Source organism: Mercurialis annua, linkage group LG1-X (assembly GCF_937616625.2).
Source record: "Mercurialis annua linkage group LG1-X, ddMerAnnu1.2, whole genome shotgun sequence".
Taxonomy (NCBI): Eukaryota; Viridiplantae; Streptophyta; class Magnoliopsida; order Malpighiales; family Euphorbiaceae; genus Mercurialis; species Mercurialis annua.
This window is the reverse complement of record NC_065570.1, coordinates 62,797,892-62,812,194: the sequence shown is the minus strand read 5'-3', so window position 1 is coordinate 62,812,194 and position 14,303 is coordinate 62,797,892. Positions and strand designations below refer to the sequence as shown.

The 14,303-nt window shown below is 31.7% G+C and overlaps 2 protein-coding genes across 3 annotated transcripts; both read right to left on the bottom strand.

Annotated features, from left to right (window-relative positions):
• Positions 1–2,480: 2,480 nt before the first annotated feature.
• LOC130014471 (tRNA dimethylallyltransferase 2-like) lies at positions 2,481–6,522 on the bottom strand. Of its 2 annotated transcripts, XM_050348994.2 has the most exons (9): positions 6,204–6,517; positions 6,053–6,111; positions 5,879–5,954; positions 5,672–5,790; positions 5,102–5,176; positions 4,611–4,718; positions 4,421–4,531; positions 3,838–3,918; positions 2,481–2,772 (listed from the first exon to the last, which is right to left on the bottom strand). In XM_050348994.2, exons 1-9 carry the CDS (start codon positions 6,379–6,381, stop codon positions 2,698–2,700), a joined length of 882 nt encoding a protein of 293 aa, XP_050204951.1. In that variant the 5' UTR covers positions 6,382–6,517; the 3' UTR covers positions 2,481–2,697. The 2 variants fall into 2 exon arrangements, with proteins under 2 accessions (XP_050204951.1, XP_055960279.1); XM_056104304.1 differs by lacking the exon at positions 3,838–3,918 and having other exon boundaries at positions 6,204–6,522.
• A 3,817-nt stretch (positions 6,523–10,339) lies between these two features.
• Positions 10,340–14,073, bottom strand: LOC130014470 (uncharacterized). Its single transcript, XM_050348999.1, has 4 exons — positions 13,713–14,073; positions 12,786–12,896; positions 12,112–12,192; positions 10,340–11,365 (listed from the first exon to the last, which is right to left on the bottom strand). The coding sequence occupies exons 1-4, from the start codon at positions 13,971–13,973 to the stop codon at positions 11,291–11,293; spliced, it is 528 nt and encodes a 175-aa protein (XP_050204956.1). The 5' UTR covers positions 13,974–14,073; the 3' UTR covers positions 10,340–11,290.
• Positions 14,074–14,303: the final 230 nt, after the last annotated feature.

The following is a 14,303-nucleotide window of genomic DNA, read 5'->3' as shown; positions in this document are numbered from 1 at the left end:
ATTATTAGCCGTCATGTCACACATTATCATTTAGGCAAACCACATTTTCTAATTCCACAATCAAACTTTTTTGAATTAGGTCCTTTTATTACAACTAGTATCTTTACGTGTTTCACACATGACTCATAGTATAATTTGTCGAAAAATGATAATTATATTTATTATGAATAAAGATAATTATATTCATGTTTAATTAATAATTACTTTTATAATTATAAATTATATTTAAATATCAAATATCAAATAAAAATTTATTAGAAATGGATTATTAGTTAGAATTCTGAATTATTAAATAAAATTAAATAGTGATAATTAAATATTAAAAATAATTTATTTTAGTTAATACCCAATAATTATCCTAAGCCCAAATGATAATGAATTAGAGTTTAAATAAGAAATTAAATTTTATTTATGAAAGAGGTAAAATTTAAGTGTTCAAAAAGATTGCTAGAGACAATTTTAGAGAAATTCGGTTTACATTAAAATTTATATTCACTGCTCAATGAAAAATTGAAATTTTATAATTCACTAAAACTTTAAAGAAGTTACAAGTTGATGCTTATAGTTTAATGAGTAATGTTATATAACCTTTTCTTTTAACCCATCTTCTTTAACTCACCTGACGTGGCAACAAATTAGTGCATACATTAAAAGTTGTTTTTTGAGATATACACTTTTAGAGGGGAATTAGACGAATTAAATGCTGCCACGTAAGGAAGGGCAATGAAGGTGATATAAAATAGTGGGTTAAATAGCATTTTTCTAATTTAATACCTAACTTTATACAAAAGAATTTTTCTAAATTTAAACTCCAACTTACAACAATTGATTTTTAAAAATTAATCAAGAATCCACAATAAGAGTGAACAATAAATATTACCAAAAAAACAAAGCAATCATTACACAATTGATGCATGATAAATAAAATTGAGTTTAAGTGGTTGAGAGGTTTGATTGTGTAATGTTTAATATGTTTATAATCTATACACAATTCAAATGAGTATGTATATTTATAAAAAAAAATGAGTATGTATTTATATTCAGTAACAACCCTTTGCTGAGTCTTTTGAATGTTGAATCTTTTTCTGTCACGATGCATGTCGCGCCCGTAATACCAAGGGGTCGCGTTTGCGACCTCAGCCTCAAATTTGATTTTTTTCAACGGTCACTGAAATGTGGCAGGCTCTCATTGGAATATTCAAAGTCGTTTGTTATAGTCTCCAACGGTAATACTGGCCGGGCCCGTGAATCTAGGAGGTCGCACCCGCAACATGGCATTCAAAATCCATGGTTGTTCAAATGATTAGGTCACACCCCTGGCAAGCATAGTTCCTGCCAGGTAACTATGGATCTCACCCGTGATCAACGATGGTCGTCCTCGTGAAAAACCTTTTGGCCGAGTTGAAATTAAATATTTGGATTTTTTTTTCCAAATTGTGCCTTGAGTGTTTTAAGATGTTACTATACACTTAAAATATGATTAGAAGTTTTTAATTGATTGTCAAAGTCAAAACTATATAATCTAAAAAATGATAATCAAACAAATACACGTTGGGTTAGTTTGCATTAGCTCAAAAACTCTCATGTTTCGACTATTTCAAAACTCCCAAATAATACGAATTCAAAAAGATAACTGTAATTTTACATTAACTCAACTTGGAAGCAAAGGCACCCATTGGTTTAAGAAATCATAAAGAGTTCATTGTTACACTCTTAAAAACACACGTTTTAAAATGATTGCACAAAATTGCAATGCATGAAAATACGTGCTTGAGTTTTGATATGATCGCATAACCGACATTCCAGATTATCAGTGGTGATGATGAGACGATGAGCCATGAAAACAAAGATAAAACTCAATACATTTTCAATCAATTCCGACCATGGGGAATGTACAGCTTCGCTTGTGAGTGGCTCCACCACTGAAGTTCGGGACGGGAACCAATTTGCCAAGTGATAGCATGGGTTATTAATTAGCCAAACCTTTACGCCTCGTTTCAAAGTGGTATCGTTATTTTAAATTTCTTTTGAAACTATATATTTTATTTTATTTCTGACCATTTTTAAAAAAAATCAAGCTTCTTACATCTGATATGATATGGCGACTAGAATGAGAATATTCCTCCACATCATACAAACATATAGTTGCCAAGTCATTAAAATAAAAGTGTGGCATCTTATGTGGAAAAATATATGAAAATATTTTTCGCTCGGATTGCAGTCGAAATAAGATCTCAAACTAATGGAGTAAAAATTAAAATAGCGATACCGATTTAAAACCAGGTATAAAAATTTAGTACCATTTTGGCTTATAACTTTGATAACGTGGGAAGCAATATACTTATATACAGATAAATATTTATTTATTTGTTTACTGGTATAATAAGAAATAATCTATCTACCTAATGCAAATTGCAATTTCATGATTGAACAAACATATATCTTACAACTGAAAACAAAAATTAATGAGAGATTAAAAATCTTGAAAAATAAAATGAATAATCAAGCTGTTTGGAGAATAATCTTCTTTTCCTATATCAGCAAACTTGCAAATAATCAAGAAACACTGAGAAAGGAGATTACAATACAGATAGAAAATCACAAGAGTATGCACCAAACCAAGAATATGATTCTGGTTAAATCAAGCTTAAACATATGTGTTATCATTAATATTAATATTATGATTATCGCGTTTAATTAGTTAAGAGTTTCGATGTTCTTGCTCAACTCCTCCAGCTTCTTCATCCTCAATCTTTCACTTTCACTCACCAGCTGACATTTGCAAGTACAAAAGAGAGATGCTCAGCTACTATTTCATTAACACTCACGCAATAGTGCGGAATCACTATAATTATATATTTATATTACCATAAATATAGCTCTTTTGCCAAATGTATTATAATTTTAACATTTTAACAGTTTGGTTAATTATTTTTTGATTTAATGTCAAATATATCCACAACTCGTTTGGAGTTGGCATGACGCGATATTATATGCTCATGTGTATAAAACTTATTCTACTTAGCATATATAAAACTGTATCACGTCAGCTACAAAAACGCTCAAAAAATAATGGATCAATCTGATAAAATTTCAAAATCATGGTATATTTGGAAAATGAGTTAAACTTGTGGATATAAAATAAATTTTGATTAGTTTAGTTTATATTATTTCTCATGAATTTAAGTAAATTCAAATTCAAATTAAATTACATTAATTTCAAAATAATAAATATTTATATATATTAGAAACTCAAAAATACTTTGTCGGTTCTTTTAACTATACAGATACATAATCAAGTAAAATAAATTAAAACTTTAATTTAATTTAAATCACTTTTCTAAAAGTAAAAAAAAACATAAATTTAAAATTTGTGAAAAATGCTAGTATGTTGTGTTAAAGTGGGAAATCCCACATTGGTTGTGTGTGTGAGTGGACATATGTTTATATATTAGTTGGGCACCTCCACTTAACACCAATTGGTTTTAAGATGGAATCTAACATGGTATCAAAGCCTTGTCCATTCACACAATTTGAGTTTGGCCCGGCCCACGTGAGATTTACGTGAGGGGGGACTTTGTTGCTCGGCCCGTACACGCTACGCGTGAGGGGGAGTGTTAAAGTGGGAAATCCCACATTGGTTGTGTGTGTGAGTGGACATATGTTTATATATTAGTTGGGCACCTCCACTTAACACCAATTGGTTTTAAGATGGAATCTAACATGTTGTCCTCTAAGTTATGTATTTATGTAAATTTAAAATTTATGCTAATGTTTTTGTTGGTCATTTAAATTATATAGATAGATAGATAGATAATAAAAAAGTGTTATATTTACCTCTAGCAATTTGGAGACTAATTGTGATTTTTCCTTATTCTTCTCATTAAAAGCTTCAAGTACTTCTTTATACTCCCTCTCCTGCCATCACACAAAAAATTCTTGATGCCATTAAGTGATATTTGACTAGCTTAATTCTATGATAGAATATGATCAATATTTTCAAAATTTATTTACTCAAATCAAACAAAAGAAATTATTTAGGAAAAATAATTTTATATATCCATCATTTTAATTATTTTGACAGATAAATTTAATTGTTTGGTTTGGTAGTTAGTTTTATAAATTAGAGTAATTATATTCATAACTCGTCTGGTTTGACGTTGATTATTTACCTGAATTTACTTGATTGCTCTTGTTATAGATGTAGAAAATTGTTTGGTTAAATTTTTACTATGTAAATCAAATATAATGTACTTATATAAATGAATTTCATATACCAATGAGATATAACTTAAATTTTATAAGCATTAGGCAGCAAACTGTTAGATCGTCGGTTCAATTTTTTCTAAAAGCGCTACACCTTTTCAATTATCAAAAAAGAAATGAATTTCATATAATTATGGTAAAATGGTCTATGTACCTTCTTATGGCAGGTGAATCCAAGAGGCTTCAACTCTCGGTTAAGTATATCAATTTTCTTTCGCACCATTGAAACTTCCTTCCTCAATGGATCCGATAAATCTTCAAGCTCCTGCAAAATTATTGGATAACAACTTACTTCTATATGCTTAATGGAAGTTCTTGTATTCAAAAATAAAATAAACACTTATTTCTCGTATTTCAGCTAAGCGTTTTGTAGCTTCTTCGGCCCGCCCCAACTGAGCCTGAACCCGATCTTTAACCTCCGTTTTCTTCCTCTCAATCTCTTCTTCTTTGGCCTGCCACATTAAAATGTTACTAAAACTTGGGAAACCTTTATCATCGCTTCATTAGAAAAATGATCTTTAAGAGGTGCAGAAATTTGGAGCAGATCATGATCATCACGATTCGCATATATTGCATTAAAAATTCTTCTTTGTGCTTATGCAATGTGCAGAAAGTTTGTGTGTCAATGGTAATTATACAGTTGAAACCAGTCTTTAATCTGACTACAGCCCTAGCAAGAAATTTAATACGAAGAAATACAGTTCAGTGATGCATAATATTCTTCTTCGGAAAACAGATTCACTAAAACGAGCAGATTGCCAGAATTATAATTTTCAGTTTGTAAAATAAGATAATGTCCTGGCAAACTGAATAAGCAACATCAAGGATTACCAACCTCTGAAGCCTTTTCCTGATAAAGTTTGCTAGGAAGAATACCACAGCGAGCATGCAAACTAAGATACTGATTAATCTGCAAAAAAGATCCAATTTCAGGAAAATGTAAGGGATGAAAAAATAAGAACTGTCCAGTAAATTTTGAGTTACTTCAAACTTAGATATGAACAAGATTACTGTGTCTGCTGCATGCATAAATTATTAGAGTTGAAATCTTGATCAGGCACGATTATATAAACAAGCTATGCATGATAGAACCAGCAAAATGCTATGAAAAAAACATGCATTTAGTTATACTAAAATGATCAACCTTTGTGAATGCAAAGCTCTGAAAGAAGCTGAATGAATGATAAATAGACGGAGAAAATATTTACTGTAAAATGTAGGAACAAAGTTATAAGTCATTCCAGGCTAGGAAGAGAGAATGTAACATAATGATTTAATCAAAAATGGTAAAAAAAAAAAAATCACACACATAGCACAACTTATGTCTATCAAAACAAGTATAAAAGTTACACATTTTAACATAAACGGCAAGGACTAAAATAAGGTCCTGACCCCTTTCCCTTACCCTTCTGTGGTTATTTGGATGGAGTCGGTTAGCTGCAACAGGATCAAGATGTTTAAGATAATCATAGCTATTAAAACCATTTCTTTGAAACTCAGACCCCTCATCATTCTGCTCGTCTCCTATAAAACCATAGACGATATCAATATCATAAAGTTGTGACTGTGAATACTAAATTTGACAGTTGTAGTAGTAGTTGTTGTGACATACCAGAAGGTGGCTCGTTTTGAAAGCTTTCATTGAAATCTTCCGCTATATCATCTAATAAGAAAGGACTTACAAGAGCCTGCAAAAAACAAGCAATTAAACAAGAGTGTAAAACACAAGCCAAACATTGCTAAAACAGAATGTTTACAAGTATGATTGAATTACTCATTGTTGTACCTGAATATAGTAATTAGTACCGCCAACAATAACTGGCAAGCAGTCCCGCGACAGAATTCCTGAAAGAGCATACAATACAAGGGGGAAAAATCATTCAAAAAAAAGACTAAAAAAGTGAGATAGAAGATGCAGTGTAAGAAACAAAGAGTACCCTTTTGTTCATGAAGAGGGACTTTGTTGGTGAGAACATCAAGGCCGTCGTAGACTTGCATTGAATCAGCGTTGGTTATTTCAATATTAGGGCGATGAGTTGCTAAATCAATGGCTAGTTTTGAATTTCCCGAACCAGTAGGACCCATTATCACCACCACCTTCCCCTTCTTCTTCATCTTCTCGCCGATTCTTAATTCTTCTTTGTTTGTTCTTGTTCCGTAATTAGGGTTTCGCACTTCCAATTGATTTTCACTGCCAATTTTGCTCTTATCCTATTTCAATTTTTGGTGCCATTTGATTTTACTCGGCTCTTTGTTTGGTCCCATTCATTTTTCGAATGACGTGGTCGTTGCCACCACTGTACCTACGCTTCCGCCTATGTGCCAGCTCAGAGGTCTTTGCATGTGACACATCATCAACAATGTCCAGGTAGGACATGTACTGTCAATTTTGCTGACACGGGTTGTGCTAGATCATCAACATTTACATGTTGCAAACCGGATACCAATCTTCCGATGACGAAAAATTCTTAAATAGACGCAGTGTATCACGTTATCATTAGATGATAAGCCAATAACATAGAATCGTATGTCTGAGTTCGAAAATCGGATGTGAAAATAAAAGACAAAAGAACAGATAGTTAGCAGAACTCAACCTGTTGGGATTACTGTTAGTCTCTTTCATCAGAATAAGAGTTCTTTCCAGGTACCTTTCACCGATCTCTTGAGTTTCGGCCTTGCAACCGTAATCCCCAGGCGGAGTGTTTCATGCGTTAGCTGGGGTCCTGATCCGCGTAGACCAAGGGCGAACACGCATCGTTTACAGCATAGACTACCAGGGTTTCTAATCCCGGCCTTGTTGCTGTGAAGGACCAGGAGTTTTCTTCCTACAGTCACTTATATGCTCATGGGCCGAAGCAAACATTTGTTGACGCGAAACAACAGCCTGGTGATCCCTAGGTTGCAGCACGCCCGATCGTTAACTCCTCGTGCCACTGCCACCGTTTCTAAGACCGACACACGAGGTTAGAATATGCTCGACTAAAAGGTACGTAGTTGCTCGAACGAAAGGATCGATGGAGTGGAGTTCGAACGAAGTGAGAGGTTAACGAAGGCCTGAGCAAATCAAGGGTTTGGGGCTTCTTGCTGCGCTACTTAACTAATGAAATCTCTTTTTTTAGATATTAAAAAAACGAGATTTCATTTAACGTTTGATTCAGAGAACTGCGCTTAGCTCCCTACTCATGAAACGGCTCTGCAGCAATGGCTGGCAGTCGAGATGCATTTGTTTTTCCAATTGATCAATTTCCGGCCCTGCTCGAAAGCGAACAACCCTACCACGGCTGCTACTAAACTACCTCTACTACAACTAGGAAAAGGAGAGTACCACCCCTCTCTTCCTATTCTAAAAAACTCTTGGCTTAACAAACATTCTTGTCCCTAATCGCTTACACGAAGCATATGAAATTGGAGATTAAAAAAGTATAGTGAGAAGGCAGAGATAATTCGTTTCCCTTATCTTCTCTTTATCATATGTCAATAATTTCTTTGAAGCGGCTAAGCCATATTCCCTACTATTGAATCTATTCTTTCTAGTTGTATTATATGAGTTTTCCAATACTTATCGTGAAACACCGTGAGCAGCAGGATGTCAAGGTTGGAAATTCGAAGTGAAATTTTTAATTTGCCCATTCCTAGTCGTCATGGAAAAGAAAGGCAGAAATAAGAGACATCTCTGATCGTTCACCTCTAATGTGACACATTCCCTCTCTCTGTTCACGCGCTACTAAGCCGCACACGGGATCTTAGACAGGTTTCGTCCCCTTTTGGGAACACCTTCTTACTAGTAGGGCTAAGCCTGATGCAAATGTACCGAAAAAAGAAGATATCTATGTTCGATTCTACGAAGAGTAGCTTCGCCCCTTTATCCCTAGCTCTGTTCGTGGATCCATTCTAAGACTCAAAATTTCACTATTCTTCTCGTTATAACTAAATTTCCTACTTATTCTAACTTTTCCACCTACCAGCTGCATTACCGTGCAGGTCTCCCCGCATGTGACTCACGCCATTCCAGGTGGTCCAGCCCAGCAAGCAACTATTCCGACACATGAATCCATAATAAAGAATCAAATCCATTTTTTGACCTATTGGTCCTAGTATCATAGGCGACCGGCCAAAGAAGGTGATAGCCCTGTAGATTCGTTCCCATGGTTCGATCCTTCCCAGTAAAACGCGGCGTGTCCGGACCGCTTGCTGGGATTGTGATCTCCATAAAAGGATGCTCATTCTCCAAAGCCGACACCACCGATGTTGAAACATCGTTTTTTTCGCGGCCTCTAGCTAAAAAGCTTAGTCTATCCCAATCTCGATGGACTTCCTTATTGAGGACGAACGACAATTAGTGGATTACAAGGTCTCCATTGCTGGGAATTCAAATGGAGAGCAATTCCACCCCGAAAATATGGAATAGAGTATATAGCGCACAAGTTGGGTCACTCGATCCTTTAGTCTTTCCTTAGCAACAGCAGTTGCAGACAGCACTCCACTGCTATCATCAAGTTTGGACATGGTGTAAAAAGAAAGATAGGAAATGAATTAACAGGAACGGAAAGGGATTTACAAAAAATTGTAGATATATATATATATATATATATATATATATATATATATATATATATATATATTTGATATTTATTAGCATTAGATTTTTTTTGTCATTAGATATATTAATAGTATCATGTTATACCAAAAACAAAATTTATCAAAAAAACTAATTTTAAAAAAAAAACAAAAGTACATGTATCTAATTCAAAAATATAAATGTAAAAAAGTAAAAGCAAATTCTTTTGAAGTCTTTATATATTGTCATAATTCACAATTCCGTCCTTTTATTTAAAAATCCAATAATATGGTTTGATTTTTTCAATAGTCATTGAAATGTGGCAGGCTTTCATTGGTTAATATTCAAATTTGTTTGTTACAGCCTCCAACGGTAATATTGTTCGCGCCTGTGAATCTAGGAGGTCATATCCGCGACATGGCATTCAAAATCCATGGTTGTGCAAATGATTAGGTCGCACCCCTGGCAAGCATAGTTCCCACCAGGTAACTATGGGTCTCATAGGTAATTAACGGTGGTCGCCCTCGTGAAAAATCTTTTAGCCGAGTTGGAATCAAAAATTTGGGTTTTCCCTCTATATTGTGCGTTGAATGTTTTAAGATGTTACTATACACTTAAAAACATGATTAGAAGTTTTTAATTGATTGTCAAAATTAAAATTAAAGAAATTTAAAAAATATTATCCAACTTACATGTTGGGTTAGTTTGCATTTGCTCAAAAACTCCAATGTTTCGACTTTTTCAAAACTCCCAAATACAAAAAGATAACTGTAATTTTGCATTAACACAACTTGAAATCAAAGCCAGCCATTGGTTTAAGAAATCATAAAAAGTTCATCGTTACGCTCTTAAAAGCACTCGTTTTAAAATGATTGAACAAAATTGCAATGCATGAAGATATGAGCTTGAGTTTCGATATACTTGACATTCCAGATTATTACTGATGATGATGAGACGATGAGCCATGAAAGAAACGATAAAACTCAATACATTTCAATCAACTCCGACTATTGCGAATGTAAAAGCTCGCTCGTGAGTGGCTCCACCGCTGAAGTTAGGGACGGGAACCAATTTGCCAAGTGATAGCATGGGTTATTAATTAGCCAAACCTTTATGCCTCGTTTTAAAGTGGTACATTATTTTAAATTCCTTTTGAGACTATAAATTTCAGATCAATTTTGTTAAAAAAAATCAAGCTTCTTACATCTGATATGGCGACTAGAATGAGGATATTCCTCCATATTCCTCCACATCATACAAACATATAGTTGCCAAGTCATTAAAATAAAAGTGTCAAGTGTGGCATCTGATGCGGAAAAATATATGAAAATATTTTCGCTCGGATTGCAGTCGAAATAAGATCTCAAAATAATGGAGTATAAATTAAAATAACGATACCGATTTAAACGGGGTATAAAAATTTAATACCATTTCTGCTAATAACTTTGATAACGCCAGAAGCAATATACAGATAAATATTTATTCATTTGTTTACTGGTATAATAAGATATAATCTATCTACCAAATGCAAATTTCAATTTCATGATTGAACGAACATATATCTTACAACTGGATACAAAAATTAGTGAGAGATTAAAAATCTTGAAAAATAATGAATTTAGTTGAAAAGCTGTTTGGAGAATAATTTTCTTTTCCTACATCAGCAAACTTACAAATAATCAAGAAGGATAATTGATTTTGGAGGTCACTGTACTTGTAAAAAGTTGCAAAATGGTGACCGAACTTCAAAACGTAACATTTTAGTTACTATACTATTTGGTTATGTTAAGATAGAAGGATTTTTGGTTACCGAAGAAAATTATTTCAAGTCGATTTTTTGTTGATTGTGTGTATATATGAAATATAAGATATTATTTGTTATAAATAATCAAAATTTGATTACTACGTATGTATAATTTGACCGTAAAACACTAAAAAACCTTCCAAAATCACATATTTGAAAGTTTAGTAACCAATTTGTTACGTTTTGAAGTTCGGTCACCATTTTGCAATTCTTGAAAAGTACATTGACCCCTATAATCAATTACCCAATCAAGAAACACTGAGAAAGGATATTACAATACAAATAGAAAATCACAAGAGTATGCACCAAACATGGAACAAGATTCTGGTTAAATCAAGCTTGAACATATGTGTTACCATTAATATTAGGGCTGATCTTTTTTTAATAGCAAACTTTTGAGAATTTTGTCAGTTATAACCAAATTTTTTAAAATTGTCAAAATTTGCCCATTTTAGATATTCAAAATCTTTTATAGCCAATTTTTGAATTTAACTCTAAATTATTACATGTAGGATTAGCCTAAATGGGTAGATTCTGAATATTCTAAAATGGGCTAGTCCTGATGATTTTGAAAAATTTGATTATAACTGATAAAACTAGCAAAAATTTGGTATTAAAATAAGATTAACCCTTAATATTAATATTATGTTTAGCGCGTTTAATTAGTGAAGAGTTTCGATGTTCTTGCTCAACTCCTCCAGCTTTTTCATCCTCAATCTTTCACTTTCACTCACCAGCTGATATTTGCAAGTACAAAAAAATGATGCTAATTCATTAATACTCACGTCAATAGCGCCGAATCACAATAATTTATTGGCAAAATATATTTATATAAGCATAAATATAACCCGTTTGTCAAATATATTATAAATTTAAAATTTTATCAGTTTAGTCAATTATTTTTTAATCTTGTCAAATATATCCACAACTTGTTTGGAGTTGGCATGACACAGTAACGTTCAAGTACTAAGCACATTCTATTTGGCATATATAAAATTAGCTACAAAATAACATAGATATATTTGACAACGACTAAAAAAGTGGTGAACCAAACTGATAATATTTTAAAATTGTATATTTCAAAAATGAGCTATTGTTGTGGATAAAAAAAATTGATTAATTTGTTTTATTATTTTTATTATTTCTCATGAATTTAGGTAAATTTAAATTTAAATTAATTAATATTAAATTACATTATTATTAAATAATAAATATTTATATATATTAGAAACCCAAAAACACTTTGTCGGTTTTTTTGATTATACAGATATATAATCAAGAAAAACAAATTAAGACTGTAATTTGAATTAAATTACTTTTCTAAAAGAAAAAAAATAATTTTTATAAATATAAAATATGTGAAAAATGCTAGGTTGTCCTCTATACGTTATGTATTTTTATAAATTTAAAATTTATGATAGTAATATTTTGTTAGATCTTTTAAATTATATACATAAATAGTAAACAAGTGTTGTATGTATACCTCTACCAGTTTGGAGACTAATTGTGACTTTTCCTTATTCTTCTTATTAAAAGCTTCAAGTACTTCTTTATACTCCCTCTCCTGCCATCACACAAAAAATTCTTGATGCCATTATGTGAAATTTGACTAGCTTAATTCTATGATAAAATATATTTAATTTGCCAATAAATAATTTATTTAACATAAAAATGATCAGTTCCAAAATTTATTTAAGCTAAATAATATTTTATATCCACAACTTTAATTATTTTAACATATAAATATAATTGTCTGGTTCGTCAATTAATCTTATAAATTAGAGATATCATATCCATAACTCGTCTGGTTTGACGTAGATTGTTAATATGAATTTACTCAATTATTCCAGTTATGACGTACATCGAATATACTATATATATATAAATGAAATTTCATATTCTTATAGAGAAATTCTTAAGTAGACTCATTCCACCACGTCATCCATGGAGTAAGCGTATCACATAATGACACGTCATTAAAATGATGGCAATCTTGTAATATTACTATTCAAAAGTGTAAATAAGTAATAAACGAATTTACAAGATTGTCATCATTTTAATGACGTGTCATTATATGATAAGCTTAATCCACGGATGACGTGGTGGACTGAGTCTACCTAAGAATCTCTCATTATTATAATAAAATGGTTTATGTACCTTCTTATGGCAGGTGAATCCGAGAGGCTTCAACTCTCGGTTAAGTATATCAATTTTCTTTCGCACCATTGAAACTTCCTTCCTCAATGGATCTGATAAATCTTCAAGCTCCTGCCAAATTAATAGTTTTCTTCATTTAGAGAAAAACATAGTAAATGTACAATAGGCAAAACGTATTAATATATCAAAATTGACGAATATATTATGAATAGAAAAGTATGTTCGTTTGGTACGATAGTTATAAAATATATGCCAATTATATATATTCAACAAAAAAAAAATACGTCAATTATATTTAAACACGAAATAAAAGAAATGAAGAGTCTAATTGATAAAAATAAAATATAAATATTAATGCATTAACTTATGTTTAGGATAAAGTAGACCATATTTGAATAAGAAGTCTCATAAAAAAATTATGAAAAATTATCTACTCAATTTCATAAATTTTTTAAGTTATTATCACTTTTGACGTAATTCCTATGTTATTATCAGAAAATTGTAAATTCAGCTTCAATTATGAACTATTTCGTCATATAACAACTATATTAGTGAGTTGTATCTTATTTTTATCAATTTCGACTTTACTGTTTATTTGTTTGTGTGAATGTAATTGACATAAAATACAAAGTTAATAAGCCATTTACATATACTTGCAAATTAATAACCAAAGGAAAAAAGAAATAAAAAGATTTTCACAGAGTGATTCTTGAGTCGTTCTAAATTGTGAAATCTCGAGAGTTTGAATCCGGTATAATTTAGTAAAGAAAATAGAAATAAGTGAAAATTAATTGATCCTCAACGAACTTAATCAAGACTTTTACAGAAAATAAACGAGTTCTTGATTACTTAATTAATATAGTATATCAACTTACTTTTATATAGCTTAACGAAAGTTCTTATATTTTGAAAATAGAAAAAACTTGCCTCACGTATCTCAGCTAAGCGTTTCGCAGCTTCTTCGGCTCGCCCCAACTGAGCCTGAACCCGATCTTTAACCTCCGTTTTCTTCCTCTCAATCTCTTCTTCTTTGGCACGAAACATAGCCAATGCGGATCTTGAAATTTCATCATCTTTATCCTCTTTTGCTGGACTTCTAACGGTATTGGTAACCATAATACCTGAATTCTTCAATTTTTGCATTTGTAATTGTTGTTGCTGATCCAGAATTTGCTTCTGGCTAGTCATATTGCTTACAGCTATAAAAATTCTTTTTTACTTTCTTGAAAATATTTTTAATTTATGTTTTGGTATGATTGTTCTATTTATCTTTGGTGTTGTGTTGTTATATAAATAAAAGAAGATTATGCTTTAAAGGTATGATATCAAACCAACTTGCTTACTTTATAACAAAACAATATACTACATTGAGCTAAATTACCAGATTGCCTTAATTAATTTAAATCACCTTTAAATTTAATCATGAAGGTTTTAAAAGATGCTTTCAACTTTGTTGAATGAAGACCTAATGCTTTTGAAAACCTTCATTTAATGTTCTTTAATTTCACCTTAATTTAC